General features: G+C 35.4%; 1 protein-coding gene across 9 annotated transcripts in view; it reads right to left on the reverse strand.

The window, feature by feature from the left end:
- KIF21A (kinesin family member 21A) overlaps positions 1-15,564 on the reverse strand; it is a 170,947-nt gene that overhangs the window by 9,165 nt on the left and 146,218 nt on the right. For all 9 annotated transcript variants that reach the window (XM_049882821.1, XM_049882820.1, XM_049882825.1 and 6 more), the window contains 5 exons: positions 9,015-9,151; positions 7,198-7,378; positions 5,559-5,723; positions 2,917-3,034; positions 968-1,138 (listed from right to left, as the gene is read on the reverse strand). In XM_049882821.1, the coding sequence (XP_049738778.1) occupies positions 968-1,138; positions 2,917-3,034; positions 5,559-5,723; positions 7,198-7,378; positions 9,015-9,151 (772 nt within the window). The remainder of the gene's footprint in view (positions 1-967; positions 1,139-2,916; positions 3,035-5,558; positions 5,724-7,197; positions 7,379-9,014; positions 9,152-15,564) is intronic.

The following is a 15,564-nucleotide window of genomic DNA, read 5'->3' on the forward strand; positions in this document are numbered from 1 at the left end:
TGTTAACTCATTTCTTTACCTGGGAATTAGGAAAAGACCAATATTTGATTTTATTGATGCAACACTTCAATCCAACTATCATTTTGTAGGAAATGAGAGAGCCACCACTTTTGGATGCATGAAAATGCTCCTGTAGATGAAGAATCATTTATAGTACTCTGACTATAGTTCAACTTGGTCCCCTTGGAATGTGTACATAAAACAAAAATGAAGCAAAATGAGAAACTGCAATTGTTCTACCTCAAGGGTGATTTTTATTTAGTGGACACATAAATGGGGCAATCCTAGATCTCTCTAATCTTATCAGTATCTGTTCTCCTCTATCTAACAGATATTAAATGTTGAAATTATATTCATGTCAAAAAAAAAAAAAAGAGAACTATGGTACTGTCATCATTTTCCATATGTAAAAGTTCATTCACTCTTTAAAAGGAAGCCCTGACTAATATAATTTCTAAACAAGGAAAATTTAGATAGGGCCTCTTCGAGTTCTTATATAGTCTATTCAGCGGTGGTATGGATTGAATTGCACACTCCAAAAAAATATGTTGAAATCCTAATGCCTGGTACCTATGAACATGACCTTGTTTGGAAATAGGTATTAATTAAGTCAGTATGAGGTCATACTGGAGCAGGGTGGGTCCTAATCTAATCTCAGTGGTATCCTTATAAAAGAAGAGAAGAGACACAAACACACAGAGGAAGGATGGCCATGTAAAGATGCATCTTCAAGCTAAGGAACACGTGGTACTACCAGAAGCTAGAAGAGGCAAGAAAAGATCTTCCCCTAGAGATTTCAGAGGAGCATGGCACAGCTGACACGTTGACTTGGACTTTAAGAGCCATGAGACAATAAATTTCTGTTCTTATAAGCCACCAGTTTGTGGTACTTTCTTATGTCAGCCGTAGGGAACCGATATAAGCAGTTTTGAAGTGTCCCCTTCACACCATGAAAACTTTGCATTACCTGAAGAAGGTCTTTTTGAACTAAGTCCCATTTCTTGATTCCATTATCTCTGGACCCACTAAAGAGATTATCCCCTTGAAGAGTTAGTGCTTCAATGCCATCATAATGAGGTGGTTCAAAATTGTGGGTAGGACTCACAGCTCCAAGAGCCCCTTCAGTTATATCAAACATCTAAAAAAGCAGAAAGAAAGCAGTCATCCCCATTTAATTTACAAATAAGCACCTATATTCATACATTCATAGAAATACATGCATGAACATGTATATTAATAAGAGAGAGGATATGTTTTGTTATAATATCTTCATAAATTAATTAACCTACTATGAATAATGCCAAGGATTAATCCAAGCCCATTTTCACACTACTTTTGTTTATATGTCACATGCTCATATGGCTGTAGGCTTTTAAGAAAGGGAGCCAATCTTTTCATATATGAGTACATAAATAACATGTTCAATAATAAAAATAATGCATATCAATCCAATTGAAATTCAAGTAAGTCATATGGTGGTTATTTAATCACTATTAGCTAGCTCTGTTCATCCCTTAAGCTATTGTTCAAAACCTTTGCCACTTTCCTCAGCTGCTCTCATTTCTCTTAGCTGATGACCTTGTGCTTTTTTGAAAAGACTAAGGTAATCCAAAATAAACTTTTTAGATCCTCCTCTTCATTCTAAATTTTTCTTGCCATCTTCAAACATCTTCACACCCTTCCTCACTTCCTTCTCAGAGGCTGAAGTGTATTTCCTTCTTCCAAGGTTCCCACCTATGAACTAACTCCTCCTACCCCCTTCATCACTTACCACCACTTCATCTCGTACCACTTCACTCTTCCCTCTTTCCTTTTCCACTGAGCTCATCTCCTAAGCATATAAATATGCTCAAATCTCCTGAATACAAAATTCTCTTCTTTTAATCATCTATTTTCAAGTTACTAACCCATCTCTCATACCTTAATCAGAGCTTCTAGAAACAGCACTTATACCCTTCAACTTCTACCCCTGCATTTGAAAAAAAAGTTCAGTCTTAGTGGCTACCTCCAAATAGGCCCATTCAGTCCTTCCAAGTCCTCATTCTATTTTACCTACCTATAGCATTTGACACAATTCATTATTCTCTTCCTCCAGATACATTCCTTTGCATCTTCCTACCTTTCTTTCTTACTGTATCCTCTTTTTATTCCTATTGGTTCTTACAGGTGTTCCCCAAGGCTGAGTCCACAACTTCTCTCTCCTTTGGAAGTGTCATCTACTCCTTAATATTTGCTTCTATTTTAATGGCTCCCAAACCTACATCTCCAGTCATAACTTGAGTTCTCAACCTGCATTTCTAATGGCTTGCTGGCCTACATGTGGATGTCCTGTTAGTACCTTATATTTAACATTTCCAGAATCACAATATCCATCTTTCCTCATGCTATCTGCTAATTTTATAAAATTCTGAAACCATAATATCTCACTATAATAGATGATGGCCATGACATTCAAGCATTAATTGGATGAGTGAGCTGAAAAAGCTTTAAAATCCCTTCTAACCTATCTTCTATGAAAAATGAAAGTACATGTTTGAATAGTAAGACAATAATCATCGGGAACTCTGAATGAGGAAAAGATAAGAAAGGAAAATTGAGGGTCAGAAAATAGGGGAAAAAAGAAAATTGATTAAAGAAAGGGGTCTTAGATGAGTTTGAAAACTTCAAACATATCATTTAATAGGAGATAAACCAAAAAACCAAACCAAGCTAATTGCCATCAAGTCGATTCCAAATCATAGTGACCCTATAGGACAGAATAGAACTGCTCTATTTTCAGGAAGTGGCTGGTAGATTCGAATTGCTGACCTTTTGGTTAGCAGCTGAGGTCTTAACCACTATACCACCAGGGCTTCACATTTAAGAGATAAAAAAAAAAAGATAGGAGAATATAATTCAACAACTCTTTATACACACTTTGATGTAATGATCCTTGGAACCAGTGATGATTAGATCTTGTCCGCTGGAAATCTGATCCACAATGAGGCACATGACAGGGCCTAGGTGTCCTGTTAACTTTCCTGTAGATTGAAACCTTTAAAAAGAGAAAAAAATTGTTTGAAAATATCCCTTAGTATGCTAGGGCTGTCTCAAAACAATAAATAAATAATCTATATACTTTGATGAATTTGTTGCCTAATCCTCTTTTAGATTTTAGCTCCACCTGCACGAACCTGTATTCAAATTAGACTCAAAAATGGCCAGAGTGACACATTCTATGATGGAACTGGGAGGATTCTTAAATAAGTTATTCCAAAGATGACTAATGTCATTTAGGTAGTAAACAAAAAGCTGCAAAAGTCTGAAAAACTGCTATGTGCTAAATTTAACTCCAACCTAAATCCAGGTAAATCTTAATCTATTAAATGTCTAAACACATCACAGATATATGAATGATGTTATTAGGTCCACTTTGGTATCTCTGATGTAACTAGAAAATCAATAACAAAATGGAGAAAGTAGGTTTATACATTTTACACACACACACACACACACACACACACACACACACAAACGAAAAACCAAACCTGTTGTTGTTGAGTCGGTTCCAACTCACAGCGACCCTATAAGATAGAGTAGAAGTGCCCCAGAGAGTTTCCTAGGAGCACCTGGTGGATTCAAACTGCTGACCTTTTGGTTAGGAGATGTAGCTCTTAACCACTATGCCACCAGAAACCATGCCTGAGAGGAACTGGGCGGAATGAGGAGATCAGCAACAAGGAAGAGCAAATGTTTACCCACACACTTACATATACACATAGCCTCACATTTACCTATATGCATATATACACATGTACAGCCACATATACACACATTTATGTACACATATGCATATGTATGTGTATATCAGGGGTACACGGACAAATCAGAGGTAAACAGACAAGCAGTCTATTTCATCAATTGTTATGAAGATATAAAAAAGACTAGGAGAGATATCTGGCTTACAGAAAAATGTGTGAGGTCAATTATCAGAGAGCGACAAGGAACCTTTGTTTCACAGTCCTACCTGAAATCAAGCTGCTAGAATATAGAGATGTATTTGGCTTCCAGAATATTATAGTTTCTCCAAAACTATTCTCTTACTCTGTTAAGATGCATCTATATTTAATCAGGTTGCTAAAATCAATCAGGTTTCAAACAGTCTATTTTCTCAGCCAAATAAAAAACATAAAGTTCTGTAAAAGTTGATATCACCAATCATTTCTGCCTTATGCCATGAATTTGATTATCTTCCTCCATGGTGCTCTTAAATTGATTCAAATATAATATTTTTAAGAATAAACCAAGTTCTCACTTCCTTTCAAATTTCTTACACAAACCCTATTTTCAGTTTTCCCTATTTATTTCTAACACAATACTCAGGACTGTGATTCTCATATCTCTTTCTTTCATCTATTAATTATGTTTATTATGTTTTCTCAGTCACGCTTTAAAACATTAAAAATCGTAACACTAATTTTCCTTAATGTTTCTCAAGTAAATATCCATTTGATTTACCAATGAAAAATCCCATCTTGGTAGGAGGTACCCTGATTACTTGAATTGCAGATCTTATTAAAACAAAAGAAAAACATTGCCATTGAGTCGATTCCAACTCATAGTGACCCTGTAGGACAGAGAAGAACAGCCCCATAGGGTTTCCAAGCAGCGGCTGGTGGATTCAAACTCCCAACCTTTTGGTTAGCAGGCATAACTCTTAACTACTGTGCCAGCAGGACTCTAGACCTTATGCAGTATTGTGTAATTGTTGAATGCCCTTTATCCTCCACGAGAAGGTGAGCTCTAATAAAGTAGATACCACATTGGTCTTGTTCATTCTTTATTCCCAGTACCTACCACTGTGCTGGTGCAATGCCTGCTATAATTGGTGCTCAATAAATATTTGCTAATTAATAAATGAATGAATCGTTTGCTGTCAAGAATTTAACAACTAGAAAAGAGGCTAAGATAGGCATTCAGCTAAAGGATAAAAGCTCACACTTCATGGCAAATAAAAATCAAATGAAAACTGTAAGGCCTTACATTTCAATTTATCACCTTTTTCTTTTTAACCACTTTATCTTATTAGTACCTTATCTTTTACATATATTTTATTTTATACTCATACAACCTCTGTGAGGATTTATACCCAAACTTATTAAATTAAGCTTTAAAAAAAACTGAAAAATTTGAGATATAAGATGTCTGAATGTTACTGCAAAAAATAATTCTTTTATAGGTACTAATGAAACTAGGACAAAAATTCTGGTCTCTTCTATTGAACAACACAACGTGCAAAAAAATTTTCAGTCAGGCCATGGATTTCAATCCTATTTCTTCTCTATGTACTATACGATCTACTTTAGCAATGGTGATTAAAAGGAGTGAAAATTGTGAGTTTGTTAATGAAGCTGAGGACAGAAGGGACATTTAGGGGTGTTGGGCTAAATAGAAAAGGCTATGATTTTACAGTAATTTCTGGGATTATGAAAATTAGATCTCACATGTGTCAATATGTTATTAATGTCTGAAAGATGTATTTACCATGCGTAAGAAGCACATTTTCTTCAAAATCCTACCTTTTAAGATCCCACATTCTGACAGCATTTCCAGAAGCTGCATACAGGAAAGTACCAGTTGGGTTTAGTGCAATTTGATTGATCTGGTTCTCTCCAGACGGAATAGCTACTGTCCGGCTGGTACTTGCAGAACAAGCATCTCCAAGAGTAACTTGACCTGAAGACCTTAATGAGAATAAAGCAAACCCGAGTTTGGTCTAGAATTCCTCTGAAACAGGCTGAGGCAACCAAAGAACTGTGTACTTTCGCCAGCACACACATAGTAGCTAGCATAGCACTTCATACAAAGTTGTGACACTTATGTTTGTTGAATAAGTGAATAAATGAATCAACTAAACAAGACGAAATACTTTAAGACTTTTAATTTGTAGGACTATTATAATGCCAGAAATTCCAGACAAAACCAGGCCCTGAGTTAGGGAAACTGAAAGATCATTCATAAAGAATTAGATGTCAAAGCTAAAAACCTAACTGATGATACAACACTGCAAAGGTAATTTACTTTTCTGCAGCTTCCGGAAGCCCCCTGTGGGCCAGACTTCCAAATTTTCTTTTATGTATAAGAATTGCCCTTTTGGATTAAAGGCACTTGGGATCTTTCAAATTATTTGCAGTTGTTTACTTTAACCCAATATATATGGAATACTACTATGTGCTAAAAGATAAAGGGCATTCAACTAAATAAATGTAGTTTATTTCTATTTCCTCAGATAAATTCTGGATGATAAATAATCATTTTAAATTTTGAAACGTTTTTTCAGTTAACTTTTAAAATATCAAGTTATAATAATCTTTTCAAATTTGACCTTCGTGATTCAAACGGATTAAATTACTAACTTAAGATATGTTGTTCTTTTTCTACAAAATCCCCCTCAAGTGATTTGTGTTTAGTACAGTAAATAATTAACAGTTCTAAAATCATAAACTGGCATTAAAAGTTAATAATCTTTACAAATTAGTAAAAATTAACCTCTCCCATACTTTCATCTCTCATTTAAACCAAAAGAGTTCACCTCAATTTTGATTATGTAAAACAGTTCATCAAACTCAGGACAAAAAGAATCATTACTAGCTCTACATTTTTTAAAGATATAAATGATAACAGACATGGAGAAAACAAACCCATTCTCCAAGTGTCTACATAACCTGTAGATATGAAATTTGTGCTAAAATAAGAGTCTCAGTCATAAAAGAAAAGAAAAAAACTCTTAGCTATTCAATACTTGTTAATTAAAAGTAACTGCCTGCAGTGGTGATTTTCACCATTTCAAATGCGTGGTATTCATTTGAAGGAAATAATGTAAATCATTTAACTATAAACTGGTAATAAACACTATGAAACTATAATACCTTGGTGTTTGGGTGGGAGAAAATATGAAATATGTTCTTAGCCACAGATAGGTGTCTTTTTTAATATGGTTTATCCTTTCTTGTTTAATACCTAGCTCTTGTCTTTTATTCTCTCATTAGTTTTTTCACCCTTATCTGTACTTTCATTTTAACAATTTCATGTAAACAATTTAATACTCTTTTGGAAGTAGATGAGTATAAATAAATAAAAAATGAACCCACAGTCCTATCTTCCCTTAAATAGTAAAAAGGAACTCTTTATCTCTTATGCTTTCTTTAAGTTACTTACGTCAGTGTTCGAATGCACTTTGCTGAATCTCTGATATCCCACACCTTAACATATGATGTTGAAACAGTGAAGACCAAACTTGTGTAGTTACAGTATTTTACAGATACGACATTGTTGGGATGACTCCCCAGTGACATTATCTCCTGCCCAGTCACCAGATTCCATACTTTACAAGTACGATCTAAAACAAATAAAAGAGGAAATACCATTAATACAAACTAAATTAGCTTCTCCTAATAATAAAAAGGAAACCCTGGTGGCATAGTCGTTAAGTGCTACGGCTGCTAACCAAAAGATCAGCAGTTCGAATCCACGAGGTGCTCCTTGGAAGCTCTGTGGGGCAGTTCTACTCTGTCCTATAGGGTTGCTATGAGTCAGAATCAATTTTTCTCCTACAAGTAGAAAATGCAACAAGACAAACTGAGTAATTATTCAGCTAACCTGCAACAGGCATCCTAACTCCATTTCTTGTCCTCTGCAGCAGGTTCAAGGACAAGGTAGGTAAAGGATTGGAGGAAAGCCAGGGATGTCTGTTGTATGCACTATGTAGCATTTCAAATAATTACATGAAATTTTGAAAGTCATATCAAAAGAGTCCTACTTTAAAGTGCCCCTGATATTAAGATGGCTGTCTGAAATCGGCACCTTCAAAACAATCTGCTTTGACTACACGACCACTTCCTAACAACAGTCGCCACACTCGTAAACACATACTCCTTTCTTTTCCAAAGGTCACTGATAGATGGATTTCTTTTTAACCTAAAAACATAATCACAGAACTATTCTATTTTCCTTTTCTGACACATTGAATATTTAATTATCCTGAAAATACATTTAATTTAAATCATTAGAAAATTATATTTTCACAGAGCTGACTTTCTTTTTTTAAACTAGGGTTTTGACTGCCATTATTCCATAGCTAGCTTCTTACACTTCTCTTGTGATGATGAGCAATACATAATTGCTGACTGAACTAAATCTTGTAGTATTCCTAAACGCTAAAGAACTGTTAGCTTCCCAAATTCCTGCACACGTTACCTTATTATCTTTCCAGCCACACTGTCCACCACTTCTTTTACATAGACTCTACTTTTCAACCCAACTGGACTTAGTTTCCAAACATACCCCACATTTATCTCCATATTTTTGCTTATGTTGTTCTGTAATCTTATTTGCCCATCCTTACCAATCAATATCCAAGCCATTCTAAAAGGTTCATCCTAAATGTAGTTGCTTGCAACTGAACCAAAGGGGTTAACAGATTTGGAGATGAGAAGACTTAGGTTTCCAATCCTGACTCTTCTACTTACTAGTTGAGTTTAAAAAATCAGGAAAATTACTTATTTTCTTGAATCCTCCACTTCCTCATCTGCAAAATGAGGATCCAACATGTATTTCATTGGGGTTGTTGTGAGAATTAAGGAAGATATAATTTGTATAGTATCTAGCATAGTCCCTGGCACATAGAAGAAATGATGGTTTGTACCCATCTGATTCTCTTCACCACAGTGTACATTTTAAGGGCATTTAAAAATTTTTTATATAAGCTTAAATCTAAATTTAAGGCCTTGTATACAGTAGGTGCTCAGATACTGAAGGGAGAATGTATTCTCTCAACATTCTATTCACATAACATGAACAGTTTTTACTTTCTTCCCAACTATGCAATGATTTTACAAAACACAAGGGGTTGAATAAGATTATTTCTTAGATTCTTGCTAGGTCTTAAAAAGTTTTCCATTTTTTTTAATCCTGTTAAAAACTTAATCATTAAAAAAAAAAAAAATCAAGTGTTCACATTCTATGACTACTACCACCTTTTGATCCAGTGAAGAGGAGATCATCAGTAGAATCTATACAGAGCACAGCTTTTGTATGCCCTTCAGCTATGTGAATACACTGAAGTGGAGAAGTTCTGATTCCTTTTGAAGCAGGAAATGGGTTGATTATGCCCCTGTGGTGGGGGAAGAAAAGAAAACTCACTTCAGTCACAAATTTATACCTAAAATACAAAACTAACTTTATATTTCTTCCCTGATTTAAGAAGTGTTAACATATACTCAGTAATAAAATCCAGACTGCCCCATTGTCTCTTTTTTTATGCAAGAAGAGACAAGGTATGAAATAGTAGTGCCAGGATGCTTCAACTAATTAGGTACCTGCTAGAAGCTATACTCCACAAACACCAAAGCATATGATACATTCTGAATTTCTTGTTAAAAAATTTTAACTCTTTAAAGCTTAATGATCCAGTAAAGAGGAGAAGAAATAGCTGCAAAGATCCATCAACAATCTGAACATGAAATGTATGAAGTATGAATCTGGGAAAACTGGAAGTTGTCAAAAAAAAAAAAAAAAATGAAATGCATGAACATCAATATCCTAGGCATTAGTGAGCTGAAATGGACGGGTATAGGTCATTTTGAATCAATCATAGGGTCTACTATGCCAGGAAGGACAAATTGAAAAGTGGAGTCACATTCATCGTCAAAAAGAACATTTCAAGATCCATCCAGAAATACAATGCTGTCAGTGATAGGATATTACCCATACACCTACAAGGAAGACCAGTTAACACTACTATTATTCAAATTTATGCACCAACTGCTAAGGCCAAAATGAAGAAATGGGAGATTTTTTACCAACTTCTCCAGTCTGAAATTGATCAAACATGCAATCAAGATGCATCGATAATTACTGGCAACTGGAAGGCAAAAATTAGAAACAAAGTAAAAGGATTGGTAGTTGGAAAATATGGCCTTGGTGATAGAAATGACTCCAGAGATCTCATGACAGAATTTTGCAAGACCAAGGACATCTTCACCGCAAATACCTTTTTCAACAACATAAACGGCGACTACACATGTGGACCTCATTAGATGGAATATGCAGGAAACAAGTTGACTACATCTGTGGTAAGAGACCATGGAAAAGCTCGATATCATCAGTCAGAAGAAGACCAGGGGCCAACTGTGGAAGAGACCATTAATTCCTCATATGCAAGTTAGAGTTAAAGTTGGAGAAAATTAGAACAAGTTCATGAGAGCCAAAGTATAATCTCAAGTATATCCCACCCAAATTTAGAGACCATTTCAAGAATAGATTTGATGCATTGAATATTAATGACTAACGACCAGACAAGTTGTGGAATGACATCAAAGATATCATAGATGAAGAAAGCAAGAGGTCATTAAAGACATGAAAGAAAGAAAAGACCAAAATGGATTTCGGAATAGGCTCTGCAATTTGCTCTTGAACACTTAATAGCTAAAGCAAAAGGAAGAAATGATGAAGTCAAAGAACTGAAGAGAAGATTACAAAGGGTAGCTCGAGAAGACAAAGTAAAGTATTATAATGACATGTGCAAAGACCTGGAGATAGAAAATCAAAATGGAAGAATATGTTTGGCATTCTCAAGCTGGAAGAATTGAAGAAAAGATTCAAGCCTCGAGCTGCAATGCTCAAGGATTATATTGGGAAAACACTAAATGACACAGGAAGCATCAAAAGAAGATGGAAGGAATACACAGAGTCATTGTACCAAAAATAATTTGTCAACATTCAACCATTTCAGGAGGTAACATATGATCAAGAACCAATGGTACTGAAAGAAGAGGTTCAAGGTGCACTGAAGGCACTGGTGAAAAACAAGGCTCCAGGGCTTAACAGAATACCAAGTGAGACGTTTCAACAAATGGATGCAGTGCTGGAAGCATTCACTCGTGTATGCCAAGAATTTTGAAAAACAACTACCTGGGCAACTGACTAGATGAGATCCATATTTGCACCCATTCCAAAGAAAGATGATCCAATCAAATGCAAAAATTATCGAACAATATAATTAATATCAGGCACAAGTAAAATGTTGCTGAAGATAATTCAAAAGCGGTTGCAGCAATACGTTGACAGGGAATTGGCAGAAATTCAAGCTGGATTTAGAAGAGGACATGGAACAAGGGGTATCATTGCTGATATCAGATGGATTCTGGCTGAAAGCAGAGAATAACAGAAAGATGTTTACCTGTGTTTTATTGACTATGTGGATCATAACAAATTATGGATAATATTGCAAAGAATGGAAATTCCAGAACACTTAATTGTGCTCATGAGGAGCCTGTACTTAGACCAAGAGGCAGTCATTCTAACAGAACAAAGGGATACTGCTTGGTTTAAAGTCAGGAAAGGCATGGGCCTGGATTGTATCCTTTCACCATACACATTCAATCTGTATGCTAAGCAAATAATCCAAGAAGCTGGACTATATGAAAAAGAATGGGGTATCAGGATTAAAGAAAGTCATTAACAACCTGCATTATGCAGATGACACAACCTTGCTTGCTGACAGTGAAGAGGTATGGATTACACCTCAACATAAAAAAAAAAAAAAAGAGAACACAAATCCTCACAACTGGAGCAATAAGCATCATCATGATAAACGGAGAAAAGACTGAAGTTATCAAGGATTTCATTTTACTTGGATCCACAATCAATGCTCATGGAAGCATGAGTCAAGAAATCAAATGATGCATTGTCCGGCAAATCTGTTGCAAAAGACTTCTTTTTAAAGTGTTAAAAAGCAACGATGTCACTTTAAGGACGAAGATGTCACTTTAAGGACTAAGATGCGCCTGACCCAAGCCATGGTGTTTTCAATCACCTCATATGCATGGGAAAGCTGGACAATGAATAAGGAAGATCAAAGAAGAATTGATGACCTCTGAATTATGCTTTTGGTAAAAATTTATTGAATATATCATGGATTGCCAGAAATAGGAACCAATCTGTCTTGGAGGAAGTACACCCAGAATGCTCATTAGAAGCAAGGATGGTGAGACTTCATCTCACATACTTTGGACATGTTATCAGGAGGAAGCTGTCTCTGGAGAAGGACATCACGCTTGGTAGAGGGTCAGCGGAAAACAGGAAGACCCTCAATGAGATGGAATGACACAGTGGCTGCAACAAATGGGCTCAAGTATAACAACAACTGTGAGGATGGTGCAGGACTGGACAGTGTTTCATTGTGTTGTACATAGGGTCGCTATGAGCCAGAACTGACTGAATGGCTCCTACTAACAACAACAATAAAGCTTAATGAAGCACTACTGGGAGCTGTTTGAGTATACTGAATTCTGATAAGGAAGAAGTAGACATGATGGATAACTGGAAGATGTGACTCTATGTCAAAAAATGACATGCTGGATAAAGTGCAATTTAAATAATAAGAAAGCAATTTCAAACAAAAAATGAAAAATAACAATGACTGTAGAGGCATAGATACTAAAGAAAGAATGGATTGAAAAGATTAAATCCTCAAAGAATAAAATTCTATCAACCTCAAACAAGATAAAAAAACAAAAACGAAACAGTGAGGCTCTTAGGGAGCTTTCTCATAAGTTTAGTTTTTCTGGGGTTTCTCCTTTATGCCACTGGGCTATGCACTATGAAAATATAGCAATTACCAAAACATTGTCCCTATCCTGAAGGAGTTTAAGTTGGGCCTGAATTGAAATAGCCATGTCAGGAAGGCTAATAAATTAAGACATGGTAGGTGTATCAAACATATGTACCTTTGTTCAGAGTACAAGAAAAATTATGCTGAAATATTTCCATTATATAAGACAAATGGCATAATGTTAGGGAAAACACAAACAAAAGTGTTTTGCTTCCATTTTCTTAATGAAAGAGAACAATCTTCAAGATGCAAGGGTAGAAATTGATTAAGAAGAAATGTTGGCTCAGAGTTAGAGCTAAAATAAGTTAGAGCTATTGATAGAGCTTTATTCAACGAGTTCAAGTATTTCTGTAATAAAATAATTATATTACAGGGTTTTAAAAGAATATGCCGTTGTAAAGGCAAGCTCATTATTAATACTGTAAGAAACCACAAAGATCAATAAAGGAGGTAAAACGTGTAGGCCCAATTTTCCAAAAAGCAAAAAAGAGTATATCACAGAAATTACAGCTGAGTAAACTTCATGTTGAGTCCTATAGATAAAAATACTAACAAATGATTATAGATACTTTTTAAGCGCTTATCAGCAAGATATAACATAAGCTCATCAGCCTATTGGGCGAAATTGTTTTTAAGGTTAATAGGTAGCAGATTAGGGAAAGAATATATGTTGACTCCAACAGGCCCATAAAATAAGCCTTTCAAACAATATCCTTGTGGGCAAAGTAGGCAAACATGGAATTACTGCAGTACTGGTGGCTGAAGAGTCAAGCCTAAAGAGTCAATGTCATTGTCAATCTGGAAGGAGGTCTTCAATGTCTAGTTAACCTATCCCTGGCCCTAAAGGAATGTACACCTATTCCCGCTTACTAATTAATAGATTATAGAGCTGGATATTGTATTGTATTCCTAGAAAAATGATTGAGGCAAAATTAATTCATTTAAAAAGTATCTACTTAGCACTAGCAAAAGATATCTATATAGTGTTAAAAAACAAAGATGTCACTTTGAGAACTAAGGTACACCTGACTCAAGTCATGGTGTTTGCAATTGCATTATATGGATATGAAAGCTGGATAATGAATAAGGAAGACCAAAGAAGGATTGATGCCTTTGAATTATGGTGCTGAAGAAGTATATTGAATATACCATGGACTGCAGAAGAACAAACAAATCTGTCTTAGAAGTACAGCCAGAATGCTCATTAGAAGCAAGGATGACAAGACTTCACCTCACATAATTTTGGACATGTTATCAAGAGGGACCAGTCGGTGGAGAAGGACATCACGCTTGGTAAATTAGAGGGTCAGCGAAAAAGAGGAAGACCCTCAGTGAGATGGTCTGACACAGTACCTGCAATAATGGGCTCAAGCATAGCAACGACTGTGAGGGTAGTGCAGGACTGGGCAATGTTTCATTCTGTTGTACAAAGGGTCGCTATGAGTTGGAACTGACTCAACAACACACAGCAACAACATTAACACTAAAATAGTCATCAGATAAAATGTAAACATAAAATTTAAGCCAAAGATAGAACAAAATGCTTCAGGTAGGAAAGATATTTAATATCTTTCCTACCTGAAGCATTTTGTTCTAGGCTTAAAAAGTTTTGCTTATTAAATACAATAACGAACACTTATTCAACAGAAGTAAATATTTCAGAAGGAAAGTAATAGGGCTAACTGTATTCTGGTTAGGCCACATTTGGAATGGGGTTCAGTTCTGGATGCCACATTGTGAGAAGGACATAGAAAAATTAGAGAGTTTCCAGAGTAGAAGCAGAATGAAGGGTTTGGAAACTATATTCTATAAGGAACAGGTGATGAACCTAGAGCTATTGAGTTGATAAAAGAGCATTCATTGGAGAGAGGATACAGCAGTGATCTGAATATTTAAAGAGGTTAGATTAATTACGGTGTAGCTCAAGAGGGTTGATAAACTAATGCATAAAATTTAAAGGAGGCAAATTTAGGTTCAGGGTTTAAGAAACTTATTCTTAAGGTGTAGTTATAATGATTTTAAGAAGTGAAAGGAGTTCCTCACAACTGAAAGTGATACCTGGAATTGTTATGGTTGGATATATAATTAAAAGTCCAATGCTATTATTGTTTATTTGTGTCAGTTTGAGATTCTTGAAATTAATGCTCAGTAACTGGTTTGTATTCTAAGAACTTAACCTAATTAAAATTGAAATGGGAGCAAAACTTCCTCAAAAGTCTGCCGTTTTGAAATCTTGTAGACATAAGTTTCATAAATAAGAACCAAAGCCTTCACATTTACTATTAATGCTTCAAAAGTTGAAAAAGTATGACCTTAATGAACAGCTAATTGTTACTTGTTATGGATTGAATTTTGTCCCCCTAAAATTTAAAATACATATTGTAAATTCTAACCTCTATACCTGTGGTTATAATCCCATTTGGGAATGGTTGTCCTTGTTATGTTAAAGAGATGGGATTAGTGTAGGGTGTATCTTGACTCAATTTCTTTTAAGATATAAAAGGGATTAAACAAGCAAGCAGAGCAGATATGGAGGAAGGGAGATGCCAAGCCCTAAGAAGATCACCCAGGATCAGAAGCTCAAAGAGACAAGGCTCTTCCTTCAGAGCCAAAACAAAGAAAGCCTTCCCCGAGAGCCAGGGCCCCGAATTCTGACTCCTAGCCTCCTAAACTCTGAGAAAATAAATTTCTGTTTGATAAAGCCACCCACTGGTGGTATTTCTGTTATAGCAGCACTAGATACATAAGATATTACTGTTACTTCTCAAACAGAATATATATATATATGTATGTGTATTTCAACAAGCTGATTATAAAGAAAAAATTCATGTTAACAGCCTAAGAGCCATTTTTAATGTACATTTAATGACACAAATCATCCTAAGAAAAAAAAAGCTGAACACTCAGTTATA

The sequence above is a fragment of the Elephas maximus genome, chromosome 4 (assembly GCF_024166365.1).
Source record: "Elephas maximus indicus isolate mEleMax1 chromosome 4, mEleMax1 primary haplotype, whole genome shotgun sequence".
Lineage (NCBI taxonomy): Eukaryota > Metazoa > Chordata > Mammalia > Proboscidea > Elephantidae > Elephas > Elephas maximus.